This window comes from Vulpes lagopus, chromosome 1, assembly GCF_018345385.1.
Source record: "Vulpes lagopus strain Blue_001 chromosome 1, ASM1834538v1, whole genome shotgun sequence".
NCBI classification, from domain to species: domain Eukaryota; kingdom Metazoa; phylum Chordata; class Mammalia; order Carnivora; family Canidae; genus Vulpes; species Vulpes lagopus.
Genome location: NC_054824.1, coordinates 151,482,875 through 151,504,607, shown reverse-complemented (window position 1 = coordinate 151,504,607; position 21,733 = coordinate 151,482,875). Strand labels below are relative to the sequence as shown.

Below are 21,733 nucleotides of genomic sequence, written 5' to 3'. Positions count from 1 at the left end.
AGACAGAGAGATGCAGAAAATGTGACCTATAACCAAGAGAAAAATCAGTCATTAGACATAGACCTTAAAAATAGCAGAAATAATGGAACAGTTTGACTTCAAAATTGAGTAGAAAGACGAGATAAAGGAAAATAAAAGTAAAAGTAAATGTGACTTCTAGAGACTAAACCTATAATATCTGAAATAAAAAATCCACAAGATGGGATTTACAACAAATAGACATTGTAAGAGGAAAAAAAAACTTCAATCAATGTAAAATCAGAGTAAAAGACACTATATAAGCTGCAACTAAAAAAAAAAAAAAAAAAAGCCTCAGGAACCTGTCGACAGTGTCAAAGAGGCTGATATATGTATTAAAGGCAGTTCCTAAAACGGGGAGGGAGACACTTGCAAAATCATGCCTGAAATTCTCCCAACTTGGATAAAAATGATAAACACATAGATAAGTGTATTTCAATGAACCCCAACATGATGAAAGTTTACAAGCATGCACACACAATCAGAACCTAAGAAGTCAGACCATATGCAAATCACAGAAAAACCAAGGATAGAAAATCTTAAAAAAATTCTATGTGTGTGTGTGGGGAAACATTACATATCAAGGAACAAATAGGAGGATAATCCTAGACTTCTCAGAGGCTATATGAGTAAAAAGGTAATGGAGCAACACACCCAAACGGCTAAATAAAAAACAAAAAAGTATCTTAAAAATTCTGCATCCAGTGGGAATAATCCATAAAATAGGAAGCACATGTATGTGAGAAAAATACTAAGGCCAGGGAAAAAAAAAACAATGGAAAAGATCAAGTGACATGACCACAGGCTCACAAAGAGCCCAAAGTACTTTGCATCCTCTCCAGGAAGGATGGAAAGGCTTCCTAAGAAATGTGGCACCTAGGGGTGTCTGTGAGGTTATGGCCTCCGTAGCACAGCAATATTAGTGTTAGAGCAAAGGCTAGTGTGACCAGGCTCAGCTTAAAAGCAAGTCTGGAAAAGATCACTGTTTATAAGTAAGAACAATTTCATCCAATAAAAAGTTATCAGGCACAAAAAGAAAGGGAAATAGAACCCATTACTAGGAAAAAATATGAATAAGTAGAAACTGACTCAGAAAGTGACACAGATGACTGAAATAGAACACTGTGATAAAACAGCTATTAAGATATAGTCTAAAAGTTCAAAAAGTAGAAAGAGAAGCATAATAAGGAAATAAAATGGGAAATATAAAAGGAAAAGTCACAAATTAAACTCCAAGAAATAAAGTCTGAGATGTCCTAGATGAAAAATGAAAAACTGGATTGAAAGAACACAGTGTGCTAGACACTGGAGGAAAACCATGATAACAGACTTCAAGACACAGGAACCAAATCTAAAATTAAATACAGGAAAAGATATGAAAAAGATGGACTGAGCATTAATGAACCGTGGGGACAGTATCCCACAGTCTAACAAGTGTGTAAGTGAACTCTCAGGACAGGACTAGAGAAACGGAAAGAACAGAAAAATATACTTGAATCATGTCCAGAAAGCTTTCAAATTTGATGAAAACTCTAAGCCCAGATTGACAGTCTTAAAAAAAATGGAAAGAAATGTGAAGAAAATCCTACAAGGCGCATCAGAATTAAATAGCTGAAAGCAAGTGGTAAAAGGAAACCATGACAGGCCAGGGCGTGGTGGTAATGAGATACAGTAACCACAAGGAACAAAGAATGAGAGCAGATTTCTTGTCAGAAATGGTGCAAACCAGGAGAAAGAGGAGAGGCAGCTTCATAGTAATTAAATATAGAACTGGCAAACCACAATTTTATACATAGCTAAAATATCTTTCCAAAAATGACAGCAAAAGAAAGTCTTCTGGGGACATTCAAAAGGTTAGAGAAATCATCCTCAGAAACACTGCACTATAAATGCTCAAGGTAATGCTTCAGGCTGATGCAAAACGGTACCAGATGTAAAACTGGGTCTACACAAAGTAAAGAAGAGACTGAAAATCATAACTGTGTGGGTAAATACACGTTGGACTTTTCTTATGTTTTTAATCTCTTTAAAAGACAGTGCTGATTTTAAACAAAAATAATGCATTGTGGCATTCATAGCATATGTAAAGGTAAAATGTATTAACAATAGCACAAAGCCTGAAGGGGGAAAATGAAGGTGTACTGGTGGAAGGGTCTTACAATAGTTAAAAATGGTACAGCCTAACTTGAATATAAAATGGGGTAAGTTTGGGGTGCCTCAGTGGCTCTGTTGGTTGAGTGGCTCTTATTTTTGACTTAGATCATGATCTCAGGATCATGAGATTGAGCGCTGTGTCCAGCTCCACACTTAGCAGAGAATCTGCTTGAGATTCTCTTTCCCTCTCCCACTGCCCCTCCCCATGCTCACACCCATTCTCACTCACTCGACTCTCTCAAATAAATCAATAAACCTTTCTAAAAATGGAGTAAGTTAAACATGAATTTGTACTTAAAAACCAGCCCCCCCCCCAAATTGCAGTCCCTCCCCCTAATTTGTAAACAATGTGTTAGTGAATTTTACCAAACTCCTGAAGAAGAGTTAATAACAATTTCATGCTCCAGAAGACAGGAGGAAGAAACACTTCTCAACACATTACACGAGGCAAGCATCACTTTAATACAAAACCAAAGATATTATATGAAACAGTGCTTATATCCCTCAAAATCATAGATGTAAAAACTTAACAAAACTTTACCAAATCATATCCAACAAAAGATGATAATATGTCATGACTAGTGATGGTTAATTCCAAGAATGAAAGATTGGTTTAACATTTGAAACCAATATAATTTGTCATATTAACAAACAAAAGAAGGGAAGACCATATGATCACCGCAAACAATGCAGAAGCAGCTTTTAAGACAACTCAATGGCCACTCATACTACAATCTCTTAAAAAACTGAGGAACCAAGAGAGAACTTCCTCAACCTGATAAAAGGAATTTAAAAATGTATAGCTAACATCACACTTATTAATAATGACAGACTGAATCTCTTTTCCCCGAGACCAGGAACAAGGATGTTCACTCCTTTCATTTAGTGTACACCGGAGTTCCTAGCCAAGTGAAATAAGGATAGACAGACAGACAAATATATAAATGTCATACAGATTGGAATAGAAGTAAAACTGCCTTTATTCACAAAGAGCAAATCTATCTACATAGAAATTCCAAAGAAATTTACCCCCCAAATTATAAAACTAGTTAAGTGAGCTACAAAAGGCCATGGGATACAAGGTCAGTACACAAAAAATCAACTGTATTATATGCTAGCAACAAACAACTGGTAATGAAAAAAATACAAAAGAAGGATGTAAGGAAAAACTTAAAAAGTTATACAAGACCTATATACTGAAAATTACAAGACATTTCAATAGAAATTATAGAAGACATAAGTAAACAGATACACCGAGTACTGCTGGATCAGAACAGTGCTATTGCTGACATGTCCATTCTCCCCAAACTAATCTATAGACTCAAAGCAATCCCATCACAGTCCCAGCAGACTTTTTTATAAAGATTAAGAAGCTGATACTATACTGATACGGAAATGCATGGGATCTAGAAGGAACACCACAATTCTGAGAAACAACAGTGTTCTTCCTGATTTTAAGATACACTTTAAAGCTATAGTAATCAAGTCAGTATGGTACTGGTGTAGAGAAAAATACATCAACTGATGGAACATAATAGGGAATACAGAAACAAATATCTGGCATCAATTTTTGACAAAGGTGTCACAGTCCTTCAATGGGGCAGAGTATAGCCTTTCCAACAAAAGATGCTGGAGTAACTAGATATTTATGTGGGAAAAAAATGACCCTCAAGCCTTACCTTACCATATACATAAAAATCAACTTAAAATAGGTCATAGACCTAAATGTCATAGGTACAACTATAAAAGCTCTAGAAGGAAATATTTGTGACTTAGAATAGACAAAGATTTCTTAGATAGCAGACCAAAAAATAAAAGCCAGAAAAGACTAGAATTGATAAATTGGGATTTCAAAGTTAAAAACTACTGATGTCAAAAAATATCAGGGAGATGATGATAAGACAAGGTACAATATGGAAGAAATTATCTGTGAAACATTTGGCAAACTACTTGTAATCAGAACATATAAAGAACTCTTATAACACAATAAGAAAACAATCCAATCAGTAAGTAGGCAAAATATTTAGACAGGTCACAAAAAATGTATTTGAACAGCCAAGAAGTCTGTGAAAAGATACTTATTATCATTAATCATCAGACAAATGCAACTTAAAACCATAATACACTTCTATACACTGACTAGAAGAACTAAATTAAAATACTGACCAAACCAAGTGCTGGTGAGGATGTGGAATAACAAGAATTCTCATAAAATCAGTATTGGAAATGTCAAATGACACCACTACTTTAGAAAACAGTTTTGCAATTTCTAAAAAAAACATAAACATATGATTACTATAAACTCGGCAATGGTACTCCTCAGTATTTATCCAAGAGAAAAGAAAACTTGTACATGAATGTGCATATCCCCTTTAATAATAAGCAGTAAGTGGAACTAATCCAAATGTACATCAAGAGCAGGGTAGATTAACAAGCCTTCCTATAGCCAGGATTTGCATCAAGACTCAGCAAGAAAAGGCACAAGGCTAGGGAGAAATGCAAAAAATGGATAAACTCAAAAACAGTAGGTTGAGGAAAAGAAACGCACGGAATGGAAAATATCGTATGAATCCATTTCAAAGAAATTTCAGACACGGTAAATCAAATCTTTAGTGTCAGAAGGCAGGTCAGTGGCTGCCTAGGGCCAGGTGTGGGTGCAGGATGGAATGAGACATGGCATGACAGGCGGTGGCAGAACTTTCTGAGGCCATGGACACAGTCCACCTCTCTATTATAATGGGGACTCCATGCATATACATGTTTGTCAAAATTCATGTACCTGTATATTTAAAGTGAGGATGTCTTATTGTATGTAGATTATACCTATGCAAAGTTGATTAGGTAATGGAAAAATCTAAATGTTCAAAAATTTGGTTAGGACTTAATAAATTACAGTATATCTATATAATCAATCACTAGACAATTAGGATATATTTTAAAATAGTGAATAAAATGGAAAATATGTGTACGGTATAAAACCAGGAAAATACACCAACATGCTAAGAGCAATTATTGCTAAAGATGGTGAGATTTAGAGTGGTTTTTCTGTTTTATACATTGAAAATTACTTGTGATTATTTGTTTAATATTAATTCCCCAAAACACCATGCATTCCTTAAATACAGAGACCATCTGTCTTGTTCACATCACATACTAGGTACACAGCACAGTGATTAGCTTATAGAAAGCAGTCAAATTTTTCAACTGAACTGAAATAGCTTTGGCTTTTTGATGTTCTGCAACGAACATGCAGTTGTTACATTTATAATCAGTAAAAAATGTACAAAGCTTTCAAATACATGTACTATTAACCCTTGTGACAAATTTAATACTCTATTATAACTGTCTTCTTGGCAGATACACAAGGAAAAGAGAAAGACTAGGCAAGTACCCTATAGTTTTGCTTTCTTGGCACCACACCTAGTATTATGCACACATGTATTATGTGCTTAATATGTCAAGAATAAAGGGAAATTCAAAAATACTTTTCAAATAATTATTTAGAGGGAAAATAGAGTTTACAGTTTTAAAGATAAAGTGTTTTTATTAGAATCATAATAAAATCATATAAAATAACTGAACGTCCCTTTGTTCAAAAATAATAATGCATTACTTGGTGTTCAGGCAAAAAGTGTATGTTTAGAAATTTAGGCTCCTTTAAGGGAAAGACTACATATTTTTTTGTGTATTGTACTTAGTCATGCTGTAGGAAAACACTAATGTAAATAGATTGACTTACTAAATAAACAAGACTGTACTTCATTACAAAACCAATAATAATGTTTTTTTGAAAATAAATTGCTGTATTTTGAAAAAGTTCTATTCTTTTTTTTAACTCAAGAAAAATTGACATATTATGTCCTACTAGTTTTAGGAATACATCATAGTGATAGTGACTTGGTATTTTTATATATTATGAAATGATCTCCACAGTAATTCTAGTTATGATCTGTCACCAGACACCATGTAAACCCTATGCTGTACACCACATCCCCATGACTTATTTATTTTATAACCAAAATTTTGTATCTCTTAGTCCCCTTCACCTATTTTACTCGCCCTCCTCCCTCTGGTAACCCACAGCTTATTTCCTGTATTTATCAATAGATTTGTTTTGTTTTGTCGTTTTTTAGATTCTACATATAAGTAAAATCATACGGTATTTGTCTTTCTCTGACTCACTTCACTTAGCATAATGTTCTCCAGATCCATCCATGTTGTCATGAATGGGAAGACTTCTTTCTTTTTTTATGGCTCAGTAAGATTCCATTGTATATGTGTATATTTGTATATATACACGGGTGTATATACAAAGTAATAAAAGTAAGTTATATGTGTATGTGTGTGTATGTATATATGACATCTTCTTTATCCAATCATCTACCAGTAGACACTTAGGTTGCTTTCAAATATCCTAGCTATTGTAAATAATGCTGCAATGAGCATAGAGATGCATATATCTTTTCAGATTACTGTTTTCATTTTCTTTGAGTAAATATCCAGAAGTGGAATTTGTTGGGTCATTCTATTTTTAATTTAAGAAACTTCCATGTCATTCACCATGGTGGCTGCACCAGTTTGAATTCCCACTAATTGTGCACAAAGGTTCCCTTTTCTCTACATTGTCACCAATGCTTGTTAATTTTTCTGCTTTTATTAACAATCTAATGGGTGTGAGGCGATATCCTATCGTCACTGTTAGTTGCATTTTCTGACAACGAGTGATGTTGAGCATCTTTTCATGTGTCTGATGGCCATCTGCATGTCTTCTTTAGAAAAATGTTTATTCAAGTCATATGCCCATTTTTAACAGAGTTCTTTTTTATATTAAGTTGTGTAAATTTTTAATATATTTTGGATATTAACCCTTTATCAGATGTATTATTTACAAATATGTTCTTCCATTCAGTAGGTTGCCTTTTCATTTCATTGGTGGTTTCCTTCACTTTGCAAAAGTTTACTTTTTAATGCAACAAACTTTGCAAAAAACAAAAAAATCTAGACATAGAAAATTTCTAAGAATTATCACTGCAAGGGATCCCTGGGTGGCACAGTGGTTTAGCCCCTGCCTTTGGCCCAGGGTGTGATCCTGGAGACCCAGGATCTGTCCCATGTCAGGTTCCCTGCGTGGAGCCTGCTTCTCCCTCTGCCTGTGTCTCTGCCTCTCTCTCTATGTCTATCATGAATAAATAAATAAAATCTTAAAAAAAAAAGAATTATTAATATTTTAAATTCAGTTTTTTTCTTGCAAATACTACTTTTATATTTTTCAGTCATTCCTTGGTAATATATATATATATATAAAAAGGTGAACTAGAGAGTAACAAAATATGCTTATTTCCAATGATGACATTATTATAATATCCACTGAGCTTAAAACCTGAATATCCTGAAGATGACTAATTAATTAAGCAACAAGACATGTCAGTCTGCATCATGTGCAGATCAAGAGGTCCCTTGGGTTTACAAAAAGACTTAAGAGAATGGCTCTGGCTCACCCACAGAGAAACAATGCAATGACACTTACTGAGCCTGTTTAGGCTGCTATAACAAAATACTTAAGATTGGGCAGGTTTATAAAAAAGAGAAATTTAGTTCTCATAGTACTGGTAAATCTAAGATCAAGGCACTGGCAGACTGAGTGTCAGGTGACAACCTCCTTCCCAGTTCACCAATGGTTGTCTTTTTGCTGCATTCTCATATGGAGGAAGGGCAAGTAAACTCTCTGGGATCTCTTTTATAAGGGGACTAATTCCTCCCACAAGGGCTTTACCCTCATGACTAATCAATCATCTCCCAAAGGCCCCACTTCCTGGTACCATCACACTGGGGGTTAGGCTTCAACACATGAGTTTTCTGGTGAGAAGGGGACAAATACACAATCTACCGAAAATACAACACAATTGGAATAGTATTAATTACATTATGAAATAAACACCTCAATACTTAATTTTATAGGATCAAATGGAAGTATTCTTACATTTAACAGGCAATTCTTCATATAATTATCTTCCAGATAATGTCTATCCTTTTCACAAGCTAAGCTCATAGTTTGCATTTATTTCAACAGAAAAATTAATGCAAAGTAATCTATGTTTGTAGTTTTTAAGTAAGGTTCTTTCAGAAATGACTGTGATATAGACATAAGTATAAAAATGTCATATTCTAATAACATAGTTCAGGGCACCTGGGTGGCTCAATGGTTGAGCATCTGCCTTTGGCTCAGGTCATGATCCTGGGGTCCTAGGGTGGACTCCAACATCAGGCTCCTCACAGGGAACTGCTTCTCCCACTGCCTATGTCTCTGCCTCTCTCTGTGTCTCTCATAAATAAATAAATAAAATCTTAAAACATAGTTTAATTTGTATTTCAAGAAATACATCCTTTAGGATGCCATAGAAAATTGAAAGGATCTAAAGTCAGAGCTGCTGGACAGTGGAACAGTTGTTTGATGGCAACTGTGTTAGCCATAAATTATTAGCTAAGGCCTCAAGTCCTATTTGTCTACTTCTTGGCCTCTTTCTTACAAGTCTGAAAAAATAAGAATTCTAGTTTACCAACTAGGTGCCTGATATCTGAAAGAGTAGCTCGTACATTGGCAATTTTTAAAGAAGTAATGCAATACAAGTTAAGACAATTTTCTGGAAGAAAAAAAAAGAAATTTTTCTGGGATTAAAAAAATCACCTACTAAAAATACTTAATAATATGAAAAGTACAAAAAATAGTTTCCTTTAAAAAATAATTTTAAATTCCCAATCCAATATTGTAATTAAAATAAATTAAAATATCTTATTAAAACCATATTATCAAGATTAAAGAAGAAACTGCTCAGTTCTAATCACATTAAATATTAATAGATTTCTTCATTTGGAAAATATACTTTTAAGAAGGTAAAAAGTTCTCAAGGTAATTATTCTAAAATATTTATATTTATTAGGATATATGTGAAATATCTGGGCTATTTGTGAAATATATCCAATACCAGTACAATAAAAATAATAAACATTATCATTTTTGAGCATTAATAGCAGTACATTCTAGCAACAATCATAAAAGCTACATGTCACCTCCAAATTACAGATGACTAAATGTAATAAGTGATTATTCCCATTACTATCTATCACAATAGGCATTAATTTTTAATAGATTTATTTACTTTACAGAGAGACAGAGTGTATGTGGGGAAGGGCAGAGGGACAGAATCTCAAGCAGACTCCTGGTTGAGCACGGAGCCCTTACACAGGGCTGTATCCCATGACCTTGAGATTACTACCTGAGCTAAAACCAAGAGTTGGATGCTTTACTGACTACACCACCCAGGCGCCCCTCGAGAAGCACTATTTTTGAGTACTGCTGCTTGTTGGGTACTGTACCAAGTGACTTACATGCATAGTCCTCAAAACACTCTTATAAAATAGATAAAATCATTATCTGCATTCAGAAATGAGAAAACTAGGCTTAGAGATGTTATAAAATTTGCCCAGCATCATATAGCTTATATTAAGTGGTAAAGCTGAGATTCAAACTTAGGTTGTCTCTAAAGCATATCATCTATTTATCATACTAAAATTATAGTTTCTATTAATTTGAGATGATACATGTATAAATTATTCTAGTAAGAAGAAATTTCATAAATTTCCTTCATAATTGCATAATATGAACTACGTAAGAGAAAGAACTTATCATAGAACACAGCTTCTCAAAGTACAGAACAAGAACAGGAATACAGCACATCTCTGTTGAAAGATCAGTACACCTATAACTGTGACCTACACAGGGTCTCACTCTCAAAAAGCTGCCCTCACCACAGCCTCTGTGCAGGCAGTTCTTCCCCAGTTTCTGCTTCCCCAAATATTTTGCTATCAAGCCTCAGTCTAAGTGCTACTTCCTCAAACGAGTAACTCAAATTATAGTTACGTAGGTTCTCCATTATTCTCTCTCATACCACAGGGTTCTGTTCATTGCTATTATAATACATTTATTGAGTTTATTTCATAATATGGCTGTTTTAATCATCCCAGTGCACCCTAAGACCAGAACACAATAAGCACTCAATAAACATTTCTGAATGATAAACAAACCTTATTGGGAAAACATACACCTTTAAATAGACCATTGGTCAATGAAAACATGACATGAGAAATTAGTAAATTTAGGAAAAGAACAGATCTAACAAATAAAAAACATGAGAATACATATGCAAAAGATGCTATATTCATATGTAAGTACAATATAAAATTGGTTTCTACAGGTTAGTTTATACATTAAAATTTTATATTAGTAAAGAAAAAAGGTTTAAATAAATGCTTTAAGTTTCCATATTATGAAACAAGGGTAAGAAAAGCAAATTAAATCAAAGTAGCCAGAAGGAAAGAAATAATAAAGAGGAAAAATCAATGAATAGACAACCCCAAAATAATAGAAAACCAATCGAACCTACAGCTGAAAATATCCATAAAAATTATTAACCTTTAGGAAGAATGATCAGAAATAAAAAGAGAGAAGACATACACTGCAATATTAAAAGAGAGACATTAACCATTGCTCCCTACAGACACTAATGCAGTAACAACAGAATGTTATTAACAATATTAAGCAAATACCTTAAAAAGTTAGATGAACAAATTCTTAGAAAAACATAAACTATCAAAGCTCACTCAAGAAAAAATAAAATGCATGGCTATACACACACACAAACACACACACACACACACACATATATATTCTTTTTTCTTTCAATTCATTGTTAAAAACCTTCCTACAAAGAAAATTCTTGGTCCAAAAATTTCAGTGATGAAATCTACCAGAAAACAGAAGAGGCAGCAATGCCTCCCAACTCACTTCAAGAGGTCAGCATTAACTTAAATCCAAACCCTGAGACATTACATGGGATAGGGAAAAAGAGAGACCTAAAGAATATTACTAAGGAACAAATATTTAAAATTTTTAATAAGATTTTAGTAAATTGGATCCAACAAAACATCAAAGGGATAATACCTCATAACCAAGTTGGGTTTATATAAGAAATGCAAAATTGGTTTAACATTAAAAAAATCAACCAACACAATTCAAGATATTAGCAGAATAAAGAAGAAAATTATATGTCCATCAAAATAGATACAGGAAAATCATTTGACAAAATATTATACCTTATCAGGATTTCTTAAAAATCTCAGCAAACTAGGAATAATAATAAATAAATTAAAAAAAAAAAAAAAGGTCTCCAACTTGATGGAGGCGGCATCTATGAAAAACCTATAGCTAACAATATACTTTTTTGGTGAAAATATGGATGCTTTCACCCTAAAATCATGTATAAGGCAAGAATGTCTGCTCTCACTATGCTGTTTAACACTGTTCTAGAGGTCCTAGGCAATAACAGAAGAAAAATGCATGAGATTAGAAAGAAGTAAAATTGTGCCTCTTCTCACATGATGATCATCTACACAGAGAATCTCAACATATCTCAAAACTTTTTTTAGCAAGAATGCAAAATTCAAGGACAATAAATATCAATGGCATTTCTATATATTATCAACCAACAAATCAAATTTGGAAGACCAATCACTTACAATAACATCAAAAACATAAAACAGTTCAGGATAAATTTAACAAAAAATGTTCAAGACCTATACACTAAAAACTATATAATATTGTTGAAAAAAATTTAGAAAATCTAAATAATTGGAAAGATATACCATGTTCATGGATCAGAACACAATGTTGTTAATATGTCAATTCTCTCTAAATTGATCAATAGTTTAATACAACCTCAGTTAAAAAGTAGAAGACATTTACATAGAAATCAACAAGCTAATTCTATAATTTATGTGGAAATATTAAGGAAATAAGGTTGTCAAAAACAATTTTTTTAAAAAAGAGCAAAAGTGGAAGACTTTTAACTTATTGTCATGAAAGTGTTAAAATCAAGTGTGGTAGGTATAAGAATGGATAGATATATAGATTAATGCAACAATACAGAGTCCAGATATCGACCCTCATGTACATGGTCAAATGATTTTTGACCAAGATGTCAGGGTAATTTAATGAAAAATATACTGTTTTCAACAAATATGCTGGAACAATTAAATATCTAAATCTAAAACAAAACGAAAAAACCCACTGACTCTAATATAGCGCCATATACAAAAATTAACTTGAAATGGATCACAGACCTAAATGTTAGTGTTAAAACTATTCACCCTTTTAGAAGAAAACATGGGAGAAAAATCTTAAATTTGGGTGAGGAAAACATGTTGCAAATTAAACACAAAACGCACAAACCACACACACAATGTACGAAATGTATTTCATCTAATTTTGAAGATTTCACCTTCAAAAGATACTTCTAAAAAAGCCTATCAAAAGAAGATATCCAGGGACACCTGGGTGGCTCAGTGGTTTAGCATCTACTTTAGGCTCAGGTTGTGATCCCGGGGAACTGGAATTGAGTCCTGCATTGGGCTTCCAGCGGGGAGCCTACTTTGCCCTCTGCATATATATCTGCCTCTCTCTGTCTCTCATAAATAAATAATAAAATCTTTATGAAAAGAAAGAGAAAGAAAGAAAGAAAGAAAGAAAGAAAGAAAGAAAGAAAGAAGAAAAAAGAAAGAAAGAAAGAATCTCCAAGTGGCAAATCAACACAGGAAAAGATGATCAATATCATTAGTTGTCCAGGAAGTTCAAAAAACTACAAGATACCACTACACACCCAACAAAAGGGGTAAAATGTAAGGATTAACCATGTCAAGTGTGGTGACGACATTAAGTAACATACTAAAAACGCAAAATGCAATTTGGCAGTCTCTTAAGAAGTTGAACAAACATACCAAATGATACAGAAATTGCATTCCTAGATATTTACCCAAGATAACTGAAAATGTATGTCCATATGAAGTTTTGTACCAGAATATTCAGTTTTTTTCATAATAGCCCAAACTTCAAAGAACCCAAATGTCTATCTACTAATGATTGCATAAGCATATTATGATACTACCATGTAATGAAGTAAATCCATAAAAAGAAACAAGCTACTGATATATACAACCATTTTGTGACTTTTTAAAGTATTATGCTAAGTGAAAGATGCAGAACACAAATGACTAAATACTGTGCTTGGAAATTATACTCGGGGGGGGGGTGTAACGCAGTTATAATTCTTAATATTTAGGTATCATGTTGAAATGCCCTGTGTTTTTTAATTCAAGGTCACCAATTGTACATATATTGTGTCTTTGGTTTTCTCTCTTTTGTATGCTCACTCTGGATAATCCAACCTTTGTGTGAGAAGCTTAATTATCCTGAAAATGTGGTGCTGTACAATAACCTGGTCAGCTCCTACAGTTCAGTCACCTCATCTGAGATTCCAGAAATGAAAGTAAGTAAGCCTCTTAGATGTTGAGGCTAGTCAAGGCTTTGAATTGTTACCTTAGATGGAGTGATATATTGGCTTAAAGATTTATTTTAGAAAACTAGTCTTGAAATTTATTATAAAAGTATACTAAAATACAGTATATACTAAAGTATATACTAAAAATATTCCCAAATTTATTTTGCCTTCAACTTTATATGTTAAAGTGAATATTATAATGTAACTTTCTTGGCTTAGGAATTTCTGAAAAAGCTTTAGATGAAAGCTATAGAATTCTGATATAACCTACATAATATATTAATAACTAAAACAGCTAAAAAATGAACTCATCAGACTACTGACAATAAAGATATTTATATACATATAAATTTAGTAAAACTTTCAAAATCATCATTGTGAATATAAGATGATACTTTTAATTTAAAAATCACCCAAATCACACCTCCATAAATTAGTAAGTAGAATTAGAATGATGACTGTCGGCACTTCTGCCTCATGTGAATTTAAAATGAGATGATTTTGGTTCAATGAAGACAAAAATGCCAGCCAAATAATGAAAATCTGAAACAAACATGAGAAGATCTCAAGATTGGCATGAAATTGAAAGGCAAATGAAAAAAATGAAGTGAATTTTATCAACATAATTAATATAGTGTACCATGGGCTAAGTATAGGCAAGAATAGCGAATAACTGAAAGTGTCAGTTTCATCCATATCGTATCCACATAGGTAGAGGACTGTGAAGAATTTAATCGGACGAGTATACATTTCTACACAGTGATTTTCATTTATGCCCTAATGGATATCTTAACTTCCAATTTCAGCCTGGAGAGAGGTTTATAGAGGTCCAGAAAGAAATAGGGCTGGGTAAGATCTGGGGGAAGAGTCCTAAGTAGAGGTATTTTTGTTTTTTATTATTATTAGTTTTTAAAGAATTTTATTTTTAAGTAATCTCTACTCCCAATGTGGGGCTCAAACTCACAATCCCAAGATCAAGAGTCACACTCTACCAACTGAGCCAGTCACATGTCCCCTATGTAGAGGCATTTTAAACCACCACCATCTTAGTCAGTTTTCACTTTACTTTTTCTTTTTTTCCCAGAATATTTTTCTCATGTAATTTTTTTAAATGATTTTATTTATTCTAGAGAGAGAGAGAGAGAGAGAGAGAGAGGCAGAGATACAGGCAGATGGAGAAGCAGGCTCCATGCAGGGAGTCCTATGTGGGATCATGACCTGAGGCAAAGGCAGAAGCTTAACTGTGAGGGCAAGCTTAACTACAGGCGTCCCTTCTTATGTAAATTTGTAAATTTAATACCTAAGCTGCCAAAAGAGAGTTGATCTGGGTATGTTAGGAGCAGTGTTACTGCTTATGTAAATTTGTAAATTTAATACCTAAGCTACCAAAAGAGAGTTGATCTGGGTATGTTAGGAGCAGTGTTACTGGTCACATTACTCAGGTGCTTTTATAATTTGTTCTTCAGATGCTGGATGACTGTTTATCCAAGGCTGCCCTGAATTCATTGTCAAACCTTGAGATCCAAACCAAGTGTTGTACATTCCATTCTATTGCCAAGGTTCACACCTTGCATCAACCCAAGAAAAAGGAAAAATCCATGCTTCTGATTAGGAGCTAGTATTTGTCAAATCCAATGCACTTTTTTCAATTGTTATCTTGCAGGATTCACTCTACAAAGTAATACTTAATATACCATACTCAGCTTCACAGGCTTCTCTTGCCTGGGTCCTTTTGCCAAGAAGCTCCTTAGGCTTCTTTCAACACCAACAACCCTACTGTTGGTATCTCCAGGCACCATTCTTGGCCACTAATGTTCTAACTTTACATACTTTTCTCACATTGGACATTTCTTCCCTCCTTTGGTTTTAGCACTCCTGATTAAGCCTATTTGTATATCTGACCTAACTCTACCTCCCTGTTAGCCCCACTAGGTACCTCAAATATAAGATAATCACACTAGAATTCATTCTTAATCCTGTGTTTCCTGATTTTTTGAACAGTCCAGTATCCACACAATTACCCCCAAGCAGTAAACAGGAAACTGTGACATTTTTCTCTTTCCATTTAGTCATTAAATCCTGGAAATTCTAGGGGCACTTGGTGGCTCAGTCACTTGAGCATCTGACTTGGTTTTAGCTCACGTCATGATCTCATGGGTTGTGGAATCAAGCCCCATGTTGGGCTCCATGCTCAGCACAGAGTTTGCTTGGGATTCTCTCTCTTCTCCCTCTGCCCACCCCCCTACCACTCCTCAACATGCATACTATCTCTTCTCTCTAAAATAAATAAGTAAATCTTTAAAAATCAATCAATCCTGGAAATTCTAGTACCTAAACATGATTAGAATTTTATTCCTTCTAATATTGCTTCAATTAATGACCCTGTAAGTTTATAAATGGATTACTAAAAACCTAAATACAGTATCCTCTCAAGTATTTTCCTGGTTTCCAATTCTGTTTTCTTCAATCCAAGTTTCATATTGCTACAAAATATTCTGAAAGATTTTCTTACAGAAATCCTTCCATGATGCTCCACTGTCTTCAGGATAAAATCTAAATTACTTGGGAGAGAAAATCTGTCCTAATACGAAGCTATTTGTTCAGAATCTTCTGGCTTTCTTCTGCAGGACTTTATGCATCACCAATACACTGTATTATATAGCTAGGCAGGTGGGGGAGATTGGCATATTCCTGCACATTCCACATATTTTGTTTCCTCTGTACAGAAATGTGCTCCTTTTCATTCATAGTGATCGAACTTATAGTTAAGCTAAAGTCTTAGCTTAGCAATCACTTGAGGAAGGATTTCATTTCCTACCTGGCATCTTCCCCCTTTCTCTTCTCTCTTCCTTTTTGGATTGATTCCAGTGCCCATTCTCTGTATCCCACAACAAGCAGTGTTATCATAGCAATAATGACACTATAAAGTACATGCATATTCTCTTGTCTATAACCCCAATTAGATAGTTATCCTTTAAAAGAGAGTACTATGTTTTCCTTATTTCTGCATCTGCTGAGGTCCAGTTGATGGTACGTACTCGTTAAATATTTAATAGGCAAATGGACTATAATGGAATAGGTTCTAAAGTTCATACATAAATTATCAAGTATAATCAAAATCATTCTTGAAAATTCCTGAGGAAGGTATTACACTGCAGACCCAACATATTGTCTCAAAATAGTTAAGCCCAGCAATTCTTCCTCCAGTGCTGAAATACCACAGTTTCTTTAGACGGATATCTGTAGTTACAATGCGCTTAATGACAATGATTTATGAAAACTATGTATTTTTAAACATCAGAGTTTATGTCCCATGAAACTCAGTGGGTGGCAAGTATAAACTGACATAGCGTAAAATAGCAAATTTATTTCTCATCTTAAGGTGACTCTGTGAACACAGTTATTGAGAAGAACGGCAGAATCACCATTTCCTTCTTTCCTTCCTCCATTCCTTTCTAACTGTATCTATCTATTTATCGATTTTTTACATCAATATCCTCTCTCAATCCACTTCCATCAAGATTATTTAGTGCTTTAAGCAACACTGGCAAACACAGGGACAATAAAAAGCATGGCCATGAGCATGCTACATTCCATGCAGTCTCGTACTCTGTTTTATGTATATTTCATGATAAACATTCCAGAACATAGGCTAAAAGGAGACTATTGCTAATTAAAAATCAAGACAAGCATGAATTAAGTAAAAATTGGGCTAGATATAATTACTTCAATAGGCCCACTGAATAAGCCCACCTCAGGGCAGTGGTTGGATATAAAGAGATTTGAGGATGCTGCCCTTTTGGTGAGCAACATTTTATCAGAGCTTCGTTTTCTTTCCTTCTTTCTTTCTTTCTTTTTTTAAGAAAACGTTTTATTTATTTATTTGAGAGACACAGAGAGAGAGAGGAGGAACACAGGGAGAAAGACAAGCAGACTCTCCGTTGAGCATAGAGCCCAACACACAGGGCTCAATCCCACACTGCAATATCATGACTTGAGCCAAAATCCAGAGTTGGAAATTTAAGTGACTGAGCCACCTAGGCACTCCCAGAGCTTCTTTTTCAACAGGCTGGGCATCTCCTACCCACAGTTCTTAGATGCCACCCAGAGTTTCCCCACAGGGTAACTTATGGAGTGTCTGTGTGAGCTTATGGCTTCCCTTACTTTACCTCTATTTCAACCTTATTTCCAAACATAAGTACCATTTTTAGTGGGTTTTTTCTATAGCAATGGAGTTTTCTAAATTTCTAGGAAGCATCCCTGGGCAGAATAAATGTCACAATGAACCTAAAGCAAAATCAAAATCAAGTAAGTCACAAGAAAGATATAGTGAACATAGGTTTCCTTTGCAGAAATGATACATTTAAGAACAGAAATAATCACATTAAGTTTCAAGAACTAAATAACTGTTAGTATTCATAAAGTACATTCAAAAGTACATCTAAACTGTATTTAAAAGTGTATCTGATAATTAAAAAGTGTATCTGATAATTTTTTAAAAGAAAGAAAAATTGGGAAATTATATATATAAAACTTTCATTTTTACTAATATACATATTTCTTATATACATATACATATATATATGGCAATGCTGTGATTATGATCCAAGCACTTGAAAATTACAGACCACATACAGAATCAGTTCACCTGCTGCAATCCATTAAATAATTTAGTCTTTATAACACATTCTCAAAACAGAAATTCTGAAAAAAGAGAGAAATAATGTAGGAGTTTCAGTGCTAAAGAAAACCATCTGGCTAGTCTGAAAATCTGCTTTTGTGTGTAAAATTTTTTCAACAATTATCATTTAATTAATCTCAGAAGTACTCTAGGCTTAGAATGAGAGTATGGGTGCAGCGGGCCCCCCCAGGGGGCTTCCCACCACACAGACCCTCTTCCCTCCTGTGAAGTCCTGTGTTTCTTCATATGTAGTTCTGATAAAAGCAATAATTATCACTTTACACTTAGTGTGGGCTTTGTACCTTATCTCCCCCACCTGACTATAAACTCTTTGAGGGTAAGATCCAGGTTTAATTCAGATTTTATATCCCATATTACCTACTAGAGTGACTTGCACAAAGCCTCAAAAAAATGCCTATTTTATAAAGACACTCAAAGAAACTCCCTCCTGAAAAAAACATTTTCAAGTTTTTTCCCAAAATAAACTATGTAGTACATTACTTTCTATTTTTCTTCCTACTTGTCAGCAGTTTCCAGTTTAAACATCCCTGTTGATCCTTGCTCCAGAGAGAATTTATTCATCTATTCACTTAATTTATTCACTCAAACAACCCAATAAATTATTTGTCTAGTTCCTACTTTGCCAGGTAGTGTGTAAGGTGCTGGGGTTATACCAGCAAAAAAGCCCTTAAGGAGCACACAGAGTCTAGCAGGAAGGATACACAAGTAAATAGGTAATTTTAAAACAAAGTGATAATTGTTATTAACAGGTGTAAATTTATGACACTGTGTAAGACTATTTCTATAATTTAAGAGTATTTCTCCAGGTTTTTGTTTGTAATTTATCATTTTCCTGATATTATGGTCTTCCCTGGTCATGTATCTATCCATCCGTCCACATTGGTCCATCTAACTTCCTTCCTTCATTTTTTAAATATATAATATATATCTGTGGTACAAAATACACAAACTGCTCAAGAACACATAATTTAAAAAGTTGTCTTTCTCACACTGTACCCAGCCATTTGGCTTATCTTCCCAAAGGTACACACTAATGCTCAGTGCATACCTGCAGAGACAGTCAACACATACATAGAAACATGTATCACACGCACATGGTCCTAGTTTCTTTTAACTATTACAATGGTGGCATGCTTTATCCTCTTCATCTTGTCTCTTTCACTTCAGAATGTATCTTAGAAGTCATTCCCTATTAGCCCACATTGGGCTACCTTCATTCTTTTTAATGGATATAAAGTATTCCACTGCGTGGATACAACATAATTAATTTAAGCAGTCTCCTTACGGAATGCTTATCTAGGGTTCTACAAATGCTGCAATGAATCTATTTATCCATATATCATTCTGTGGTGTATCTCTGAATACGTCTGTAGAATAAATTCCTGGAAGTGAAATTGCTGGCTCCAAAAATAATGAGCACTTTTTACGTCGATAGATACTAATGTAGAGGATTCAACCATTTAATTCCCCATAAAATGGGAAATATCCACCTTCATAACATAAATTATAATCCCTATTAAAAAAATGGCTCCCTAATCTGTACCCACAGTTCTGACTCCCCACTTACTCTCTCTGATATTCTCACGTTCTTTCCACATACACATTTCCTAGGAACCTTAGGGAAAACCACCACATTTATAATCTTACCCTCAACATATTCTTTGTTTAAGTACACTGTATTTGTTATCCCCAATTCCAACCCAAAGCCACTTTTAATCCTTCTCTCTTTCTACCCATACCCAATTCACTGGTCATGAATATGGACCAATCCTGTGCCATTCTATGATGTTCACCTTCTCTGTATTTTCTCAGACACCTCTGAGTCCAATGCCTGGATTATTCTCCTCCAACCACTCAAGTGCCTCCAGTCCTGTGCTCACCCTGGTGATTCTGTTCACGTGATCCTCTCTCTGCCTGAAGTATCTCAAATCAGTTCCCCTACTGAGATCTCAGTAAGAATCAAAGGTCTACCCTTAATGCCAAATCACCCACAAAGCATCTTCTTTTTTTTATTTTCATAAAGTACTTTCTAATATGAATTTATAAACACTTAGATCTTTCACTATATATGTTCTAATTTATAGTACACTTACAACATAAATTACAAACTCCTTCATAGAAAGGATCATGTCTTAGCACATTCTGATAAACCCACACTGCCTTGGCATTTAAAATGTGATTATCAAATGAATGAATGCATTTTTGCAATTAATTCCTACAAGTCATATAATTCTACAGGAGAAAATATTCCATAGGGGATATTTAATCCACTTATTTTTGAAAAATAAGACTATTTTAAAGTCTGTGACATACAATCAATCCCCTACTTAATAATTATATTTATTTCAGAAAACCCACAATGTGAAATATTTCCAGTTAAGTGTGCCAGTAAATTATAAATTTCCCTCACAATCCAAAATGGGGAGGAGAAAGGACAGGGAACAAAGAGGTGAGATGTACCACTACGCTGACTGCATTTCTCTTCAAAGCTACAAAAACCTTTCAAATCTCTTAAATATAGTCAAAGTTACTCTAACTACTATGTAAAAGAAGAGAGAACTAGCCATGACGTGCCTATGGACAATTGCTCAAGTGAGTTTAAAATGGGATAAATCTTTTACCAATTTCACAAACACTTGAAAAGAACTTTTCAAAGCATCATAAATCCTGTATTTCCAGGTTTCAAAGTTAAATAACACGATTTCCAAAAGCACATTTGTGATAAAATATTTTACATTTAAAAAACATAGGGAAAAAAAGAATATAATTATGCTTTCCAATATGTAAAAGCAGTCATAAAAAAAATTAGTGATCAGTATGTTTCATTATAAAGGATTCAGCTCCCATCTACCCACAAATCCTTGCCAGGAAGAAGAGAACTGGTACATTATAACTTATATCTTCAATAATTAAAGAAATGATGACAATACTACCATGCATATTCAAGTGGCGGATTTACTTCTTGACTCACCTCTCCCCCATTAACATATTCCATCACAAAACACAAACGGTCTTTTGTCTGGAAGGAATATTTCAAGGACTTGAAATGAAAAAGAAAAAATGTTACATTATAATCCAGAATTCTTATAACGATACCAAAATAGAATACTTAGAAACAGTAAGCTCCACGGATGAAATGAATTGTTCTTGTCCTGATGAGTCTATTTAACTCCTTAAAAGTGTTGAAGAGTTTGGAAGAACACAAAACAAATTTTGTTTAGATCAGCACTGGCTATTGTTAGGGAAAAAGTTAAAATTAAAATTTTAAGTAAAAATACACTTAGTAATTGTGATGAGCACCTGTCAATATATTGTGCTATTTGCAACTGTATTAGTTCCTGAGGTCCCCACCCTCAGGATCTTCAAATGAGGAAGTCTAAGGAATACAGCTGGAGTAGCTATGCTCCTGCTCCTAATCCAGTTTCAACACTGCTTTTTGCATACTGGGTGCAGAACTTGAGTGAATTCA

The 21,733-nt window shown here is 34.1% G+C and overlaps 1 protein-coding gene across 2 annotated transcripts in view; it reads right to left on the bottom strand.

The window, feature by feature from the left end:
• AKT3 (AKT serine/threonine kinase 3) overlaps positions 1–21,733 on the bottom strand; it is a 313,971-nt gene that overhangs the window by 72,362 nt on the left and 219,876 nt on the right. For both annotated transcript variants that reach the window (XM_041751210.1, XM_041751217.1), the window contains one exon: positions 21,236–21,304. In XM_041751210.1, the coding sequence (XP_041607144.1) occupies positions 21,236–21,304 (69 nt within the window). The remainder of the gene's footprint in view (positions 1–21,235; positions 21,305–21,733) is intronic.